General features: G+C 37.8%; 1 protein-coding gene across 2 annotated transcripts in view; it reads left to right on the forward strand.

Moving 5' to 3' along the window:
• Window positions 1–17,533, forward strand: part of MIPEP (mitochondrial intermediate peptidase) — a 67,557-nt gene that overhangs the window by 33,592 nt on the left and 16,432 nt on the right. For both annotated transcript variants that reach the window (XM_089512613.1, XM_089512614.1), the window contains exons 15-16: window positions 6,846–6,920; window positions 14,617–14,736. In XM_089512613.1, coding sequence (XP_089368739.1) covers window positions 6,846–6,920; window positions 14,617–14,736 — 195 coding nt within the window. The remainder of the gene's footprint in view (window positions 1–6,845; window positions 6,921–14,616; window positions 14,737–17,533) is intronic.

The following is a 17,533-nucleotide window of genomic DNA, read 5'->3' on the forward strand; positions in this document are numbered from 1 at the left end:
AGAGAGGCTTATACACTATGCATAAGTAGGTGGAGAAGAAGGAAGGGTTGCCTTTCTTTCTTCAGTTTGGGAATGCAAAGGGTAATTTTATTTGTTTATTTATTTACAGTGGACCCTTGTTATACGCTGGGGTTTGGTTCCAAGATCCCCTGTGTATAACAAAATCCATGTATGCTCAAGTCCCATTAAATATAATGACATAGAAAAATGGTGTCCCTTATAAAAAATGGAAAATCAAGGTTTGATATTTAAAATTTATACTTTTTTTGAACATTTTCAAACTGTGCATGCTTGAATCCGTGTATAAAAAACAATGTATAAGAAGAGCCGACTGTATTTATTGCACTTTATGCCACCTGTCTCCCTAAATGGGATTCAAGTACCTGGATGGGGTGGGAGCGCTGCTTAAGCTCCAAGAACAACTTCTTGCCTCTACCTCTTGTCACTGCCTTTGTGCTTGGTCCCAAATAGGTTGCTTTCCTTGCTTGTCTCCCCCCTCCCTTTTTTTCTTTCAGTCTGTGTTCTCAGTCTTTTCCCTCTTTTATATTTCTTTTCCTAGCTGTATTTGTATAGATGTAGACATTTTATGTGCCATCATAGTATAGTAGTTTGAGCGTAAGACTATGACTCTGGAGATCAGGGTTTGGTTTCCTGCTTGTCCAGTTAAACCCAAGGTGACCCTGGGTAAGTCACACACACCCAATCCCAGCAAACCTCATGATAGATTCGTTTTAGGGTCTCCATAAGTCAGAAACTACTTGAAGGCACACAACAAGAAGAAGACATTTTAAAATCAAAAATGCCCTTTACACACACACACACACACACACCATTGTAACTCTTCAAATAAACAGATCCTGTCCTTCCGTCTAGCTCTTCCTAAGTATGTTCCCTGTATGCATTTTTTAAAGGAGAGGAAAAGATTTGTTGTGTGCCCCTAGGTTTGTTGTGTGCCTCTTGATCTATCCACCAGTCACAGAATTTTGGCCCTGAAATTTGCCCTCGACTTACAGTATACAGCGCGCATGCTCCATACGTGGGCGTGCCATACATAGCTTCCTGTTTACGCGGAAGCCATGCTGTAATACTTTGGCATGCGGCTGCCATGCCGCCACACGCACACGCCACATTCATTATAATGGGGCTCGAGCATAAGTAGAATTTGCCTTATGTGGGGGGCGGGGGTCCGGAACGGATCCCCCGTATAAGGCGAGGTTCCACTGTATATCAAGTCAACTTATACACAAGTATATACATCAGAGATGCTAGTAGTGGGTCTTTCACAGCCTCTCACTACACCACCATTTGGATTATCATACGACTGACAGATGACACATCTTGAGGTCTTTCAGTCTGCTGTTCATATGTGGACAGCATGAATGGGACAAACTAAACTAAGGATGTGATTAATAACTTTCTTCAAGAGACCGCAACTCCGGTAATCTCTATCTTTATGTTATGAGACACTCTTAAAGTTAAGTGTAGAGAGAAAACATAAAGGAACTGAGTTGCACCAGTTCTTATTCCATTTTAAAAAACCTAATTATGAAAGATGACTTGCTCAATTAATTGGTTATTCATGTATTGTTTCAGTTGACTTAGGTTATCTTTGGTCAATGTTATCTTTTAATGCTGATTTTAATTGTAGTTTTACTAGATTTATGTACTTGAACTGTTCTCTATCTATCTATCTATCTATCTATCTATCTATCTATACACATCTTAATGTACTCTGAAGTGCCTTTAAAGAAGGCTAGTCTAGTGGATACAGAGACTAGGAAGTTAAAATGCTCTCCAAACCTTTCCCCACTTATCTCTGTTACAGCTCCCCTCCCAATTTTCCCAGGCCAGCCTTTAATAGATTGCTTCACAGCTCACTGCTTCTTGTTCTGAATCTTTCAACTCATTCATGAATGCTGTCTAACCCCAGTGATCTGTTTGTAACTTGCTTATAGCTGTAAAACTCCATGAACCATACACTATATTTTTCTTATGTGGAGAAAAATCTATGTTAGTGAAGATGCTCAACTGCAACCAAGCAAATTGCAATTGTTTGTAACTGCCATAAAATGGCTGCTTAAATAGTTTTCATATACACTTTTCCCTATGCCTTATGGCTGATGTCATCTTACTTTGATGTAGTGCTTTAACTGGTCTAAGAAAAAGGTTTTTTTCTCTCTGGTATCCCGTTGAGGTGCATATTGACTTGTTTTGTCCATTGCCTGACAACAAAGAACTCTCTGCTGTATGCTCCAGTGAACTACAAACCTGGATTTCCAATTCAGTGAGGCCTTGTGGGATTGTGGTTTACAAAAATACCAATTAGCAGAGTTCTGCTATTTTGTTCTGTTTTAAACAGGATACTATTTGACAGTTCAGAGGCACAGTGTCTGCTTGATGTGTTTTGAAATAACCAAAATATGAAATTGTGAAAAGATTAAAGTTATCCAGTAGAGCCAATTTAGCTGTAACTGTGTTAAAAATTATACCCCAATAAAATAAATTTATTTGCTGCTGCCAAGTTTTTCAATGTTTATAATTGGGGGGGAGCTTCTCCTCCTATAGGATTAAATGAGTATAAGGAGTGTCTGCTGTAGTTATTCAGCAACGATAGAAGGGTCATAGATGTGAAAAAGGAAGTTTAGACTATAAGATGATGTTTGCAGACTCAGACCAAAGATCCATCTAGCCAGCACTTTATTTGTAACGGTGACAGCCAGATGCCTGGGAGAAAATCACAAATAGAGAATGAAGATGGAAAAGCACATTACAGTAGTCTTCTTACCTGTGAATATGAAGGTTTTATGTAGCTGTCACTGATAGATCTGCCCTCCATAAACTTAACCAGTTATTTCAAAGTAATATATGCTAGTGTTTGTTGTTGTACTTTACAGTGAATTGGATGAAAAAGATGCATTGTCTGCAGAAGCACTTATTTATTTGTTTATTTGTTTATTTATCAATCATTTTCTGAATTTATTTTCATCAAATTTCACAAGTGACTTGTGAAATCCAGTGTTAAGGATTCTTCAAACTTTCTACCCATCCTTCTCTATTTTATAAGCATGCACACAGTGATACTTACAGTCCTTTAAATGAGGATGTCCTAAGGTCCTAGGTAAGAGATGAGACCATCTCTAGTCTTCACTAAAACCCATTATATTAACATGTCCTTGAAACACCACTAATTTTTCTTCTCAACACTGCTCTTTAACAGACATTAACTCCAAAGAATAAATTTAAAGACAAGTTTTAAAATGATATAACTTAAATAGATGATTATATTTTCTTTTTCACCATCATCATTATTGTTACTATTATGGTTTTAATTGTTTGGTATTAAGATTTAATTGTGTAAATTATGGCCAGAATCCTAATGGTGAATCATGCTGATGTAAATGCACTTTCTAGCATATCACACAAGGCTGGTATTCTAATAATGGTTGTGCAAACAGCCTAATAGGACAATATAATTGTACCCTGTTGCATAATAGCCTGTGCAGGGATGCAGTCCAGTACAACTCTTGTGTAGCATAACTCTGGTGTTGTTACACTAGCATACTTGTATGCTTTGAAATCACTGAATGGAACTCTGTTTTCCTGCAGCAATTCCAGATATTCTTGATTTTGACTGTTAGAATTCATGTTTCATCTAACCTTCCTTATATACTTGCTTTGTTTTTAGCCTGTTCTCTAAAGTGGCATATGTCAGTTTCTCCTAACCACTTTTCCCCAAAAACAGTACATATTTTTGGTAGGGTTGTGTTTGAATGAAGACCATCTAATGGTTTTCATAGCATGTGAAAATGAATCCTTAGAAACAAGCCTAGCCATGTTCACTGAAAATGTGACCCACTTTTCAACTAATTGTGTGGAATTGCAGCCATAGTTACCTATTTCCTGACTGTATGACTGCAATGCTTTGCATGTAATACACCTGAGAAGCACCACATATGCAAGATCAGTTCACACTTATTATTATTATTTTTTAAAATGTATTTCCATTGCAACACTCATTTATAGCAAATTTTTAAATTATATTTTAAAGTCTTCTGGCTAGTTGTTATTATTATTATTATTATTATTATTATTATTATTATTTATATAGCACTGTAGATTTGCACAGCACTGTACATAAAAACAATAAATATATAAAAATAAACCTGCACTATTGTTTTTATGGCTTTGGTTCATTTCTATGAATATCCTGTTTCGTGATAATGACTCTCTTATACATAATTGCCATTTATTTATTTATATGTTGCCTTTCTCCTCAATTGGACCCAAGGTAGCTCACAAAAGATATTTCAAAATATAGTTTGAAAAATGGAATTTAAAGCATAACATTAATGTAACATGTTAAAATATAAAATCATTAAAAATACTAAGTTAAAAATATAAAACCATCTCTGTCTGTCTGTCTGTCTGTCTGTCTATCTATCTATCTATCTATCTATCTATGGGAACTGCTGTAGAACAGCATTTGCTCTAAAAGGAAAATCATGCTATTTTAAATAAATAATAAATGAATAATAAATGAAAAAAAAAAAAGAAAAGAAAATTGAGCCTAACTTTAATGTGATAACTTTGCTTGATTATAACCCAGAAAAGCTTATTCATACCCTACAAATCCCAATTCCTCTCTGCGCCCCTTTGAGGAGAAGCACCAAAGAGCTGCCACCACTGGCCCTGGTGGTACAGTGGTTAAATGCAGGTACTGCAGCCACTCTCTCACAAACCTGAAAGTTGTGAGTTCTATCTCAGCCAAGGGCTCAGGGTTGACTAGGCTAGCATCCTTCCAAGGTTGCTAAATGAGTACCCACCTTGTTGGGGGCAATTAGCTTATAGTTGCAACCCGCTTAGAGACTGCTTAGTGCGGTATGAAGTGGTATATAAATGAAGCCTCACCACTGATATTTTTCTGCCCGACATTTGTCAAAAAGGTCAGTAGCAGTTCAATAGTGGAGAGCGTAGAGTGGGGTCGTTGCTTTGTTTAGATTCAATCCAAGATGAACTAAGCTCTCACCTCTTGATGCTCTTCTCAGAGAAAAGGCCAGTTCCTTTTTTTGTTAAGAGATAACATACAATACTTACATTGACCTGTGGATAAGTCAACCCACATTTTTGGGCCAATTTTTTTTACTAAAATTACTAGATATACATGACATATATACAACAAAGGTTTTTTGGGGGGGAGGGCCTGGAGAATTGGGGATGACATCAAACCTATGACCCTATTTCTCTTGCCTCAAGTTCTGCCTATGTGCTATGTATGCAGATTAATTATATTGGCATGTGAATTAAGCTACAGGCCAAAGCAAGATGAAATACAGTAGTGTTCTTTGAGCCGCTTGGATGCTCGAACTCATCCTCTCCTTTTAAGTAAGATGTGCCACCTGGACCATTACGGTGACAGCTGCTGAGCCAAGAGGAATAAAAGATTAACTGGGAAAGTAGTAATTACCAGCTTGAGAGAGTATGTTATTTTTTAAACTTGTACATTTCTTTCATTAGAAGAGGTAAAAAGAGGAAAGCATTTGGTTCACCTGTCTTGCTTTTATCTCTGTGCCGATTAGGCCTGTGTGTGGTCTATTGTTTATGTCTGGTCTTTTCATGTTATACATTTATATTCATTAAATTTTGTGGAGAGGTCTGTTCTTCTGGTTAGATTTTTTTTCCTTTGAGGGCCCATATCTGGGGCTGAGTCCCAGAATAGTAATTTTACTGTAATGGGGGGTGGGGGGGTTGTTGTGGGAAATTACAACTTTGCACACAGAACATTCCTAAGTTATGAAAACTACTGATATTTTCTGGATGGGAAAATTATAGATCTTGCTTGGCTAATGAGTATGTGAAGGATTCTTTCAATTTAGGAGTACCTCTTACCCATTTTTCACTTCCAGTTTCTATGTTACAGTGAGTAACATTTTACTTAGCTTTCAGTAATGTTTATACAACTGCTTTTGTTCTATTAACATCAGAATAGTTTTTCTAGATATCATAATTGGTGCAGAACTTGAACATGTTGGTGTATGGTCAGATTTTGCTAAAACAATTTTTAAAAGCTTCAACTGTAAAGTTTAGGACATGATAGAAGAGTTCTTTATATATTCCAGACATCTGTGTTCCATTTTAAAAGCTAAAGAAGCTGTAAAATATTTTGGAAGTGTCTCCAACACTCAGGGCAAACATGTACATTGTAAGAAACACAGGACTGCCACTGTAAATAGGAGTCCACATTAACTTCCCACCATGCCATAAGTAAAACTTACTCTTACATGGCATGTGGGCAGGGAAATTCCCATGATAAAGGAGGAGATAACTAGATGTCATAGAATCATGCAAATAATTACCCCTAGATGTTTTTTCCATTGGGGCAACAACCTGTAGAGTGTGTTTTTTTGAGTCAGAAAGCAGGGCTTTCCTCTGAACTGACTGTCATCTACAGTAAAGAGTGACCCTTGTGTCCTGTTCTTTCTGCTCTTATCACCACCACCCCAAGTACTTTAAAAGCAGAATAAAAGGGAACAGCTTTTTTCCTTCAAGGAAGAAGTGATTTTGTATGTCCTATCATATGCTACTTCCTTACCTTGTCCTAAAAAAGCAGTTGCCTGTATTTCCACTTGCACCAGTCTTTTCCTTTCTGAGAGGTAGGATAGCAAGACAGAGCACAGTTGGGTGCCTTTTCATAAAGCAATTCAGATGATGGAAAAGATGGGAGTCTGGAGTGAAGATCTCCCACAGCACTTTGATTTTCACATGATTTCAGTTATGTTTCTTCAGTTGTTATGTGTAAAAATTGTTTAAAACATTTACAGTTTTTGTCTTCCTTTTTTTTACTGAAGCCACTGCCCAAAAACATGGTGTCAAGACTCTGTGAATCTAAAAAGGTTTGTGCTGCTGCTGATATGCAGCTACAGGTACGTTGATTGGTTCCATATGAATTTAACTTTACTGTAAAGTGGTAACAATGTTTACATTAGTAGAGTATAAAATTTTAAACATAAAAGATTACTTCATTAATCTAGGTAGAATTTTAATGAATTCAGTTTGTTTTAAGTTTTAAAATTATTTTACCTTACAAAATCTATGATTTTATGTTATTACCCTTTTTGCATATGTCTTTACTTAAAATTCTTAATCTGATCCATCCCAGCTCTTGGGACTGTGAGGCAATTTAGAAAACAGATAGAGCTGCAAATAAAAGCAGATCTTTACTTAACGTTTAACAATAAAAAGCTAGCCTTAATTTTAGGAAAAGGTTTCCAGTGCCTAAAAAATTCTTTAGAAGAAATTTATTATCTTTCTCTGGGCTGATGTACACCTAATTCTGATTTTTTCTGAAATGCAATTAAGAATGGTAACTAATTTCAGAAGTACATTTTCACTCCTATGCACCCCCCCCCCCCCCACTTAATTTCCTTCTCCGGCTAAGAACAGACTTGCTACCCAGGTCAGTGCTAATTAGGTTCAATTTGCTGTTTGTACTTGGTTTCTGATCCTGGTTGAAGAGGAAACCTAGTTAACATTAATTAGGGTTGAAGTTAATGTCAACATTTGCTTGAACTGCAGTTAAGGCATGGTGAGAAGGCATAGTGCATATTTTTACACTGTTTCCCATTTTTCTTATTGGTGTGCAAAAATGAGCCAGCATTACATCTGCATTGATCTTTGCTTTCTAGATTTGGTGTACAGTTGAAATGATCAAAAGTATGTTTCCAGTTACTTATGATAAATTCTGTATCTAGATCAGTGTTTCTCAGCCATTGGTCCTCAAGATGTTTTGGACATCAACTCCCAGAATTCCTGAGTATCAATTGTACTGGCTGGGACATCTGGGAGATGCAGTCCAAAATATCCAAAGGACCATAGTTTGGGAAATAATGGTGTAGATATTTTGTTTGTAACAGTTAGATCAGGGCTGAGGCCAATAGGTGTGGGGCCTTATCAAAGTCGAAAGGTGTTGAAACAAATCTTTCTGAATTCAGATAGACTTAGGCTGCTGCCACACTGCATAATTAATGTAGTTTGACACTGCTTTAACTGTCATGGCTCCATCCATTGGAATCCTGGCATTTGATGTTTGTGGCATCAGAGCTCTCTAATAGGAAAGGCTAAATAACTCATAAAACTACAAATCCTAGAATTCCATAGCATTGAGCCATGGCAGTTAAAGTGGTGTAAAACTGCATTAATTTTGCAGTGCAGATGCAGACTCAGTCCTAGTTAAGTATGAACAGTGTTACCATTTTAAGCAGATCTCTGGGAAACCACCAGTCTGGAACATAAACATCCAGAGAGAGAGCAAGCAGGGCCAGTTTACTTTCTGGCAATGAACTTGAAAGGTTTACTAACCTGTCATCAGTTTTTCAGAAACTAATCATGCAAAAAGTAGCAATGTAATCCTTCAGAAATGTTTGCATTTTAGATGTAAAGACACAGATAAGGACAAAAGTCAGCCTGAATCTATAATAAATGAATATATATTGGCAAATTACAATTTAAACCTGTTCATGGATTTTTTAAAATTAAACCCAGATCTAAGTAACTTGAAAGAGGAAATGCACTTGGACATTTTAAATGATAATTGATTCCATTTTAGACAGGAATATAGCCTTCATCATAATAAGCACACACACCTCCCACATACTTTTTGATTCATAGGAGATTCTTGTTAATCTGGAATAGCTAATAAGACTTTAAGTATACAGTTGGCCCTCGGTCTCCAAGATTCTGTATCCACATATCCAACCATCCAATGGCTTGAAAATATTTTTAATAATCCAAAAAGCAAACCTCGATTTTGCCATTTTATATACCTGGTAAGCAACACTATTTTATTGTACCATTGTATATAATGGGACTTGAGCATCCACGAATTTTGGTATCCACATGAGGTCCTGGAACCAAACCCCAGCAGATACCAAGGGGCCTACTATATGTTCTCTTCTTACTTGTTTCTGTTTATGCCTCTCAAATGATTAAAATAGCTTTTAAACTATTGACCTTTTTTGAAGAGTCTGTCAGTGGTGCTCAGTAAATAATTAAGTGTTAATGACCGGATGGATAAGTCAATTTGCAGCTTCCCTTTTCACTTGTTTAAAATGCCTAATAACTTTTTGACAAGATTGGAGTAATATAATAGAATACCTCCAGAAATCCTGGTGGGGGGGGGGGGATTTTATGTTATTTATGCTAATTCCATTAACCTTAAATGCATCTTCTTGTTCACTCTTAGTTCACGTTCAAGTCATTTTAATGCTTGCCCAATGAAGCCTAATCAATAGGATTGGAAGTTATTGTAGGCAGTAATGCTCAGATAAATTATGTGGATGATGATCACAAGACTGGCCCTTATCTCCCTGACTTTTTTTTTTAAATTACTTGTGTTGAGTGTCATATGAAATTGTATATAGTACTGTATTCTGTATTTAAACTAGAAAATGTGATAAACAAAATACAGCAAGTAAATGCTAGCTCACAGAAAAAGGATTTATATCACCTCCCAAATGTTTACTAGTTTCCACTTTTGGAGACATTCCAATCAAGGAACAAACTCATAGAATGCCTCTATTCATGCTGTTGCTATGTGAACAGTCAGGCTCATATCTGACCCTGCATACAGCTTGCTTTGGATTTGCTGCTTTTAAAACATACTGTTGTGGAAGATACTTAGCCCATCTGTGTCATGACATCAAGAACCATAATGGCAGAGTCACTTTCACTCTGCTGGCAGTGATAGCAGTGTCTTCAGCAGCAAGCTTTCAATGGAAATTGCAGGGTAATTCAGTGTTATGCCTAGGTCATCCACCTCATTCCACAAAGTACAAGGACAGTCTGAAACATAATTGTGGTAAAATGTCTATCTCTTCCAAACCACAGCAGGATATCAAGGCTTAGATAATTATACCTTTAAATTTTTAGTTCTTTCCCCTTCAGTTGACTCCAAAGCCACATTCGGACTGGGAATATGTGTAATTCCGGATGAGGAATACTCATCTCTTCTTTTTAGATCAGAGAATCTTTTCTAGACCAGATTGTTTCAGAGAAGGAGATTCATTTTAAAACCCCACTTCTTCATAATAATAATAATAATAATAATAATAATAATAGGAATTATTTCTATCCCGCCCAATCACTGGGAATCCGGGCGGCTTACAACAGTAGGGAAATACAAAGCAATAGCAATAAAGAATAACAATAAACATAAAATAATAAACAAATGTAACATAGCAATACATAACAAAAACATAATAATAATAATAATAATAATAATAATAATATCATAACAATTCAATAATGACAAAATCCTAACACAGATGATTACACTCAGATCAATAATTATCAAAAGAAATCCCCATTTCCAACCCCTCATTCCAAAAAATAACAAGCAGATGCCAATAAACAATGAAATAATAAAGGAAATACAGCACAAGTTACAACACTACAGTCAAGAAATTACAGTAAAATAACAACAACAACAACAATAAAATTTATTTATATCCCACCTCTACACAATGCAATCGGGGCGGCTTACAAGGTTAAAATATACAGTAACAAGCCCCAACCCCCCCCCCTTAAAATACAATTAATCAATGTGAAATTTAAAACATACTTTAAAAACAATTCAATAAACTGTGGTGAAGTCAGAGGTCAGCATTTGATTCTCCTTCGGATGGCCAGGGGACTGTTCAGGAAAGGCCTGCCGAAAGAGATCAGTCTTTATAGCTTTTAAAAAGCTATTTAGGGTGGTAATATGATGGATCTCGTCCGGCAGGCCATTCCGCAGTTACAATCTAACACCTTGAAAAGGGGGGAGACTAAAAATTAGCAACAAGATAATGTTCTTCTTAGTATCGCCTGAGGCTTTATGGGCCAACACCCACCCTGAGTTGGTCCGGAGCTGGAGGAGGGGGCAGGATGTTAAAGGAGCCTCCCTTGCTCAGTCCTCCGTTTTCCTCCTGGAGAATGGAGGACTGAGCAGACTAAACATACAGTTTGCTCCACTCCTTTTGGGCTATTTTTTAAATATGCAGGAACTTTTATTTTAACAAGGAAAAGTCACTCTAAAATATGACTCCTCCACTTTTGGAATCTGAGATAATTAACTTTGGGCCCATCAAAACCTACAGTGACATTGCCTCAGAGCAAAACTACTGATATATCTGTAACAGTTGTGGAGCTTCTTAGTAATTTAGCTTTCCGCCCCAAGACTCTCAGCAGGCCTTCTACTTTTTTAGTATCCAGCTTCTTTCTCAGATTCCGCATGCCTGAAATAGTATCTTGTTTTTCTTAGCATGATGAAAGTATTTGATTTTATGGCCTTCCAGACATTAGGACCAAGAAGTCGTGGGTGGCTTGTCCTACTAAGGTCATGCTATAATGTTCTCTGCCAAGTTCCACAGAGCACAGGGCAAATAATTGGGGGTTCCTTGAACCAAGAAATGGCATTCTTAAAACATGTGAATATCTGGGTACAATTGAGTCAACGTTAAGCATTTTAAAATTATGCAGATTTCATTGGGAGAGAGAAACTCATGGGACCTTCAAGTATGTAACATACAGTTCCTCTCTTTAGAAAAAGCACTGCATTTTGTTTTTAAACCCATATAATCATAGAGTTGGAAGAGACCACAAGGGACATCCAGCCCAACCCCATTCTGCCATGCAGGAAAATCTCAATCAAAGCATCCCCAACAGATTGCCATCCAGCCTCTGCTTAAAGACCTCCAAGGAGGGAGACTCCACCACACTCCGAGGGAGTTTGTTCCACTATTGAACAGCCCTTACTGTCAGGAAGTTCCTCCTAATGTTGAGGTGGAATCTCTTTTCCTGTATTTCCAAGAGTATTAAAAGAACTGGCAAATGTAATATCGGAGCCATTGGCAATAATCTTTGAGAAGTCCTGGAGAACAGGAGAAGTGCCAGCAGACTGGAGGAGGGCAAACGTTGTCCCCATCTTCAAAAAAGGGAAAAAAGAGGATCCCAACAATTATGTCTAGTTAGTCTGACATCGATACCAGGAAAGATTCTAGAGCAGATAATTAAACAAAGAGTCTGTGAACATCTAGAAAGCAATTCCATAATCACAAAAAGTCAACATGGGCTTCAGAGAAAGCAGTCATGCCAGATAAACCTAATCTCTTTTTTTGATAAAATTACCAGCTTGTTAGATGAAGGGAATGCTGTGGATATAGTATATCTTGATTTCAGTAAGGCCTTTGACAAAGTTCCCCATGATATTCTTACAAACAAGCTTGTAAAATGTGGGCTAGACAAGGCAACTGTTACATGGATTTGTAATTGGTTGGCTGGCCGAAGCCAACAATGGCTCCTTTTCATCCTGGAGAGAAGTGACCAGTGGGGTCCCACAGGGCTCTGTCCTGGGCCCAGTGCTATTCAACATCTTTATCAATGACTTGGAGGACAAAATTGGGGGGCATACTTACCAAATTTGCAGATGACACCAAATTAGGGGGAGTAGCTAATACCCCAGAGGACAGGATCAAGATTCAAAATGACCTGAACAGACTAGAAAACTGGGCCATAGCTAACAAAATGAAATTCAACACGGAGAAATGTAAGGTACTACACTTAGGGCGGAAAAACGAAAAGCACAGATATAGGATGGAGGACACCTGGCTGAATGAAACTACGTGTAAAAGGGATCTAGGAGTCCAAGTAGACCATAAGTTGAACATGAGTCAACAATGCGACGCGGCAGCTAACAAGGCCAATGCGATTTTAGGCTGCATCAATAGAAGTATAGTGTCTAGATCAAGGGAAGTCATAGTGCCACTGTATTCTGCTCTGGTCAGGCCCCACCTGGAATATTGGCCTGTTACAGACAGCCAAAATAAAGCTGCTTCGAGTCACAATGGAGGTATGGTGTTTCAATGATGCATGCGTCCTAAGAGTCCAGAAGCCACACCAAAGCCATGCTCCAGTCTGGAGCATGGCTTTGGTGCGACTTCTGGATTCTTAGGATGCATGCATCATTGAAACACCATACCTCCACTGTGACTCGAAGCAGCTTTATTTTGGCTGTCTGTAACAGGCCATTGTGTCCAGTTCTGGGCACCACAATTAAAAAAGGACATTGAGAAACTGGAGCATGTCCAAAGGAGAGCGACTAAAATGGTGAAAGGTCTGGAAACCATGCCCTACAAGGAACGACTTAGGGAGCTGGGGATGTTTAGCCTGGAGAAAAGAAGGTTAAGAGGTGATATGATAGCCCTGTTTAAATATTTGAAGGAGGGAGCAAGCTTGTTTTCTGCTGCTCCAGAGACTAGAACACGGAACAATGGATGCAAACTGCAGGAAAAGAGATTCCACCTCAATATTAGGAGGAACTTCCTGACAGTAAGGGCTGTTTGACAGTGGAACACACTCCCCCGGAGTGTAGTGGAGTCTCCTTCCTTAGAGGTCTTCAAGCAGAGGCTGAATGGCCATTTGTTGGGGATGCTTTGATTGTGATTTCCTGCATGGCAGGGGTTTGGACTGGATGGCCCTTGTGGTCTCTTCCAACTCTACGATTCTGTGATTCTGTAGCTTGCATCCATTGTTCGGGGTCCTGTTTTCTGGAGCAGCAGAAAACAAGCTTGCTCCATCCTCAATAAATACATCACTTCAGATATTTAAACAGGGCTATCATATCACCTCTTAACTCTCTCTTCTCATGGCTAAACATCACCAGCTTGCTAAATCGTTCCTCACAGGGCATGGTTTCCAGACTCTTCACTGTTTTAGTCACTTACAACATTTGGACAATTTGGAGGAGAAAACCAGATCCTTGAGCATTTGCATTTTAGTGATAGCATTCTAAGAGTTGCTTGAAAAAGAGTTGGTTTGGTTTGAAGTTTGTTTGTTTGTATGCATTTAGTTTGTGGCCTAAATCCAGAATAACTTTAATAGAGGAAACGAGTGTACTAGCAAACCCTAGTTCAGTTACAGAATCAGTAGCAGATTTGTCCTTGTGGTCCCTTGGGATGTGTATGCTACTACTTGTAGATTACTCTCGTTGCATATAATCCAAAACTAGATGTGTTTGAATCCAACATTATTAGCAATGGCACCATTGAATACTGGCCCCACGTACCTTCAAGCTGTTTGCAGTACACTTTAAAAGAATACTTAAAGTCATCTGAAAAATCTGAGGGGAAAAAAACACAAGTTGCATATCCTTGCATAGTATTTTACACAACTGCAAGAAATGGAAGCTTTGAATCTGATCATGTGACTGTGTAAGTATCATCTGCACAGAGCTGAGGATCCTAAGAGTTGTGAGGAAGCAGGAGGATCCTTTTATAACTGACACATTTATACACACAGCTTATGCAACATGGCATCTTTTTAGAATCAGGCTAAGAGATCTATTAAAATACAAGTTTCATTTTGAAAAACTATGCTTCATATATACAATGCGAATACTGTTATTTGTCAGCAAAATAATTCCATATGATGCTTTGCATTTATTTCTCAAATAAAAGCAAGGAAATGCATGTACTTTAATCTTTTTTTTAAAAAAAAAAATATTTTGCATGTGTGGATTGGTTAACCACATGCTAAATAGCAAGCCTGAGCAACAGTCAAGTTTAACGTATATTATCTGTCTAGGTCTTTTATGCTGTTTTGGACCAAATATACCATGGGAAACATCCTTTAGAGAAGACAACCACAGATATTTTAAAAGAAATGCAAGAGAAATTTTATGGATTGCCATATGTTCCTAATACTGTAAGTACCAAGTTGAATGCAAATTATTTTTTTTACAGGAAAAGGAAAAAGAATCAGTGTCCTTTCATATTAATATGAATAAAGTCTTCTTCTTTCATTGAGAGCTAAAGACCCTTTACAGTATTTCATATATATTTTTATAGTAAACTTTATTTGTGTGCATTTCTATTTGCTGCACAAGCAGAACAGTGGTGGGCTTTTTTCATTCTGTTGTGTTTTTTTTTTTCGTTCTATGTTTTGCTTTAGAAACAAAGGTAAATCTAAACAGGAACAAGTCAAAACCTTGCAAAACAGTTCAGACTATGGAGAAGAACAGATGCTTCAAATTCATTCTCTTTTTTCTTTTCTTCTTGAATATTGCTTTCCACACATGATCATATACACACACCGTAACACACCAATGTGCATGCTTCTGGTAATGGTATATTCTTGCCACTGTGGAGCAGCGGTTCTCAACCATGGAAGCTCCAAATGTTGTTGGACTTGAATTCCCAGACGCTCCAAATAGCCAGTGGTCAAGGTTCTGGGAGATGAAGTGGCAGTTAGTCAGATCAGGCTATGGTGGTACACACCTTGGTAATATCCAGTTTTGATTTCTGTAATGTGCTCTGCATGGAGCTGCCTTTGAAAAATGCTCAGAAACTTCAGCTGGCCCAAAGAACTGCAGACAGGTTGTTAACCGGGGCTGCTACAGAGAGCAAATCCCTTGTTGTAGCAGCTTCATTGGCTCCCAGTCCATTTCCAGGCACAATTCTAAGTGCTGGTTTTGATCTATAAAATCCTATACAGCTTGGGTCCTGGTTATTTGAAGGACCATATTTCCCTTTATGCGCCCACTAGAGTGTTTTAATCATCCAGAGATGTCCTTCTTTGTGTTCCACCACCCTCTCAAGCTCGTTTGGTGGGAACAAGTGAGAGGGCCTTCTTGGTGGCTGCTCCCAGACCCTGGAACTCCCTCCCTAGAGAGGCCAGGATGGCTCCATCCCTGCTCTCCATTCAGCGGCAGATAAAGACATTCTTCTGCCATCAGGCTTTCTCATATTAACAAGGGCTCAACTTTAAATGTTGTGTTATTTAAATTTTAAGGTTTGTCTAGCATTTTAACTCATGACATTTTAATCCATAACTGTTTTAACTTTTGAAATTATTTAATTGTTTTTCTAAATTTTATATTTATACATTTTAATATTTTTGTGCTGTTTTTAAATTGTATTGTATTAGTTTTAAGTTTGCTGCCTTGAGTCCCTATATTGGGGAAAAGGTGGGATATAAGTAAATGATGGTGGTGGTGGTGGTGATGATGATGATGATGATGACGACGACGACATTTCCATGGTTGAGAACAGGGTTATGCAGTGACACAAATATATACAAATCTTTTTGTTCCTTCATCTTCATCTGTGGTGTGGTGAATGATGGCCACGCTTAAAAGATTTGCGTTGGTGAGTAGTCCCCAGCCCCAAGACAGTTAGCGGATTATTTGGTTAGTATTAGTATTAGTCCTTCAGGTCCCTGAGTGGTGTAGAACAGGATTTGCATCCCTAGATGGATTGCAGATACATGGTGAGTTGTGAGGTATTTAGTACCTTGCAGGCATCAACATGTAGCTAGCTTGCTACGTTTACAGCAGAGGAGTCATTAACTCTCTGGAGTTTTGGACCAGAGCTGTCATCATCTGGCCATTGACCACACTGACTGCATCTCTGGAAGCTGTAGTCCATCAAAAAATGGAGAGCTGCATGTTCCCCAGCCCTGATTTACAACCTATTGAGATATTTTGGCCTCAGTCTAAAGAGCAACACATTCTGTACACCCATGGAAAGTTTAGAAGTACTTAAGTAGAACTACATTGTGCCAAATGATAAGCGTCTTTAAAAAACTGAGCAGAGTTTCTGATATAGTTTGTGATATAGCCACACTTGAAGAGAGAAGAGGAGGGTGGTCAGCTGCATTGCCTAGAGGTTTCTGGGGACAGAGTTGGACAAATTGATAGAATAAAGCTTTAAAAAAGTCCTAAGTATCACTTCAAAACTTGTGGTTTACTTTGTTTATAACAACTTATGGGCATAATAGTATAACTGTTAGCCTACATAGACCATCAGTGCTAAGGCTCTTTTCATCTGTAATGCAGAACGTTTGGATGTTGTAAATGTTACATAGAAAGCAGAAAGGGTCATTTTAAAATCAAATGCATGTTGTGGTCAGTTTGGCTCTTTCATTCAATTTATGAACACAGGATTTTTTTAAAAAAAAAAAAAACACCAGAATTTAGAGTCAGTCTTGAAAACATATCACATTTCTGGAATGCTTGTAACTGCTTCAGCTAAAGTGGAAAAGCCTTTTGTTTATTCATATTGTATACCCTTAGATTAGCTTTCAACTGTGTCATCTTAAAGTACCCCATAAAATCAGATTTTAAGAGACTGAGCAAAGGAAAGGGAAACTTAAATGAATGTGTAACAAACCCCTTTGTGGAAATTTCTGTAAATAGGCTGTGGTGCTTGCTTTATAAGGGTGGTTTCATAAACTCAACATGGATTTCAAAACCATAACAAAAGTTGGTACTCTGAAATCAGCACATGAATCTTGGCTTTTTGTAAGCCTTTCATTTTTCCATTTAAACAGGAAGACTACAGAAAATAATCCCAAAACAAATAAAGTTTAAGCTGTAATCCTACCCACGCTTACCTAGAAGTCAGTTCTCTTGACCTCAGATGGGCTTTACTTCTGAACAGATATGCATAGGATTGCAGTGATGCACACGCTAGTTGTGACTAACCAGTTCTATTAATATGTA

This window comes from Sceloporus occidentalis, unplaced genomic scaffold (genome assembly GCF_023333645.1).
Source record: "Sceloporus occidentalis isolate IW3139 unplaced genomic scaffold, rSceOcc1.0.p SCAF_2, whole genome shotgun sequence".
NCBI classification, from domain to species: Eukaryota; Metazoa; Chordata; class Lepidosauria; order Squamata; family Phrynosomatidae; genus Sceloporus; species Sceloporus occidentalis.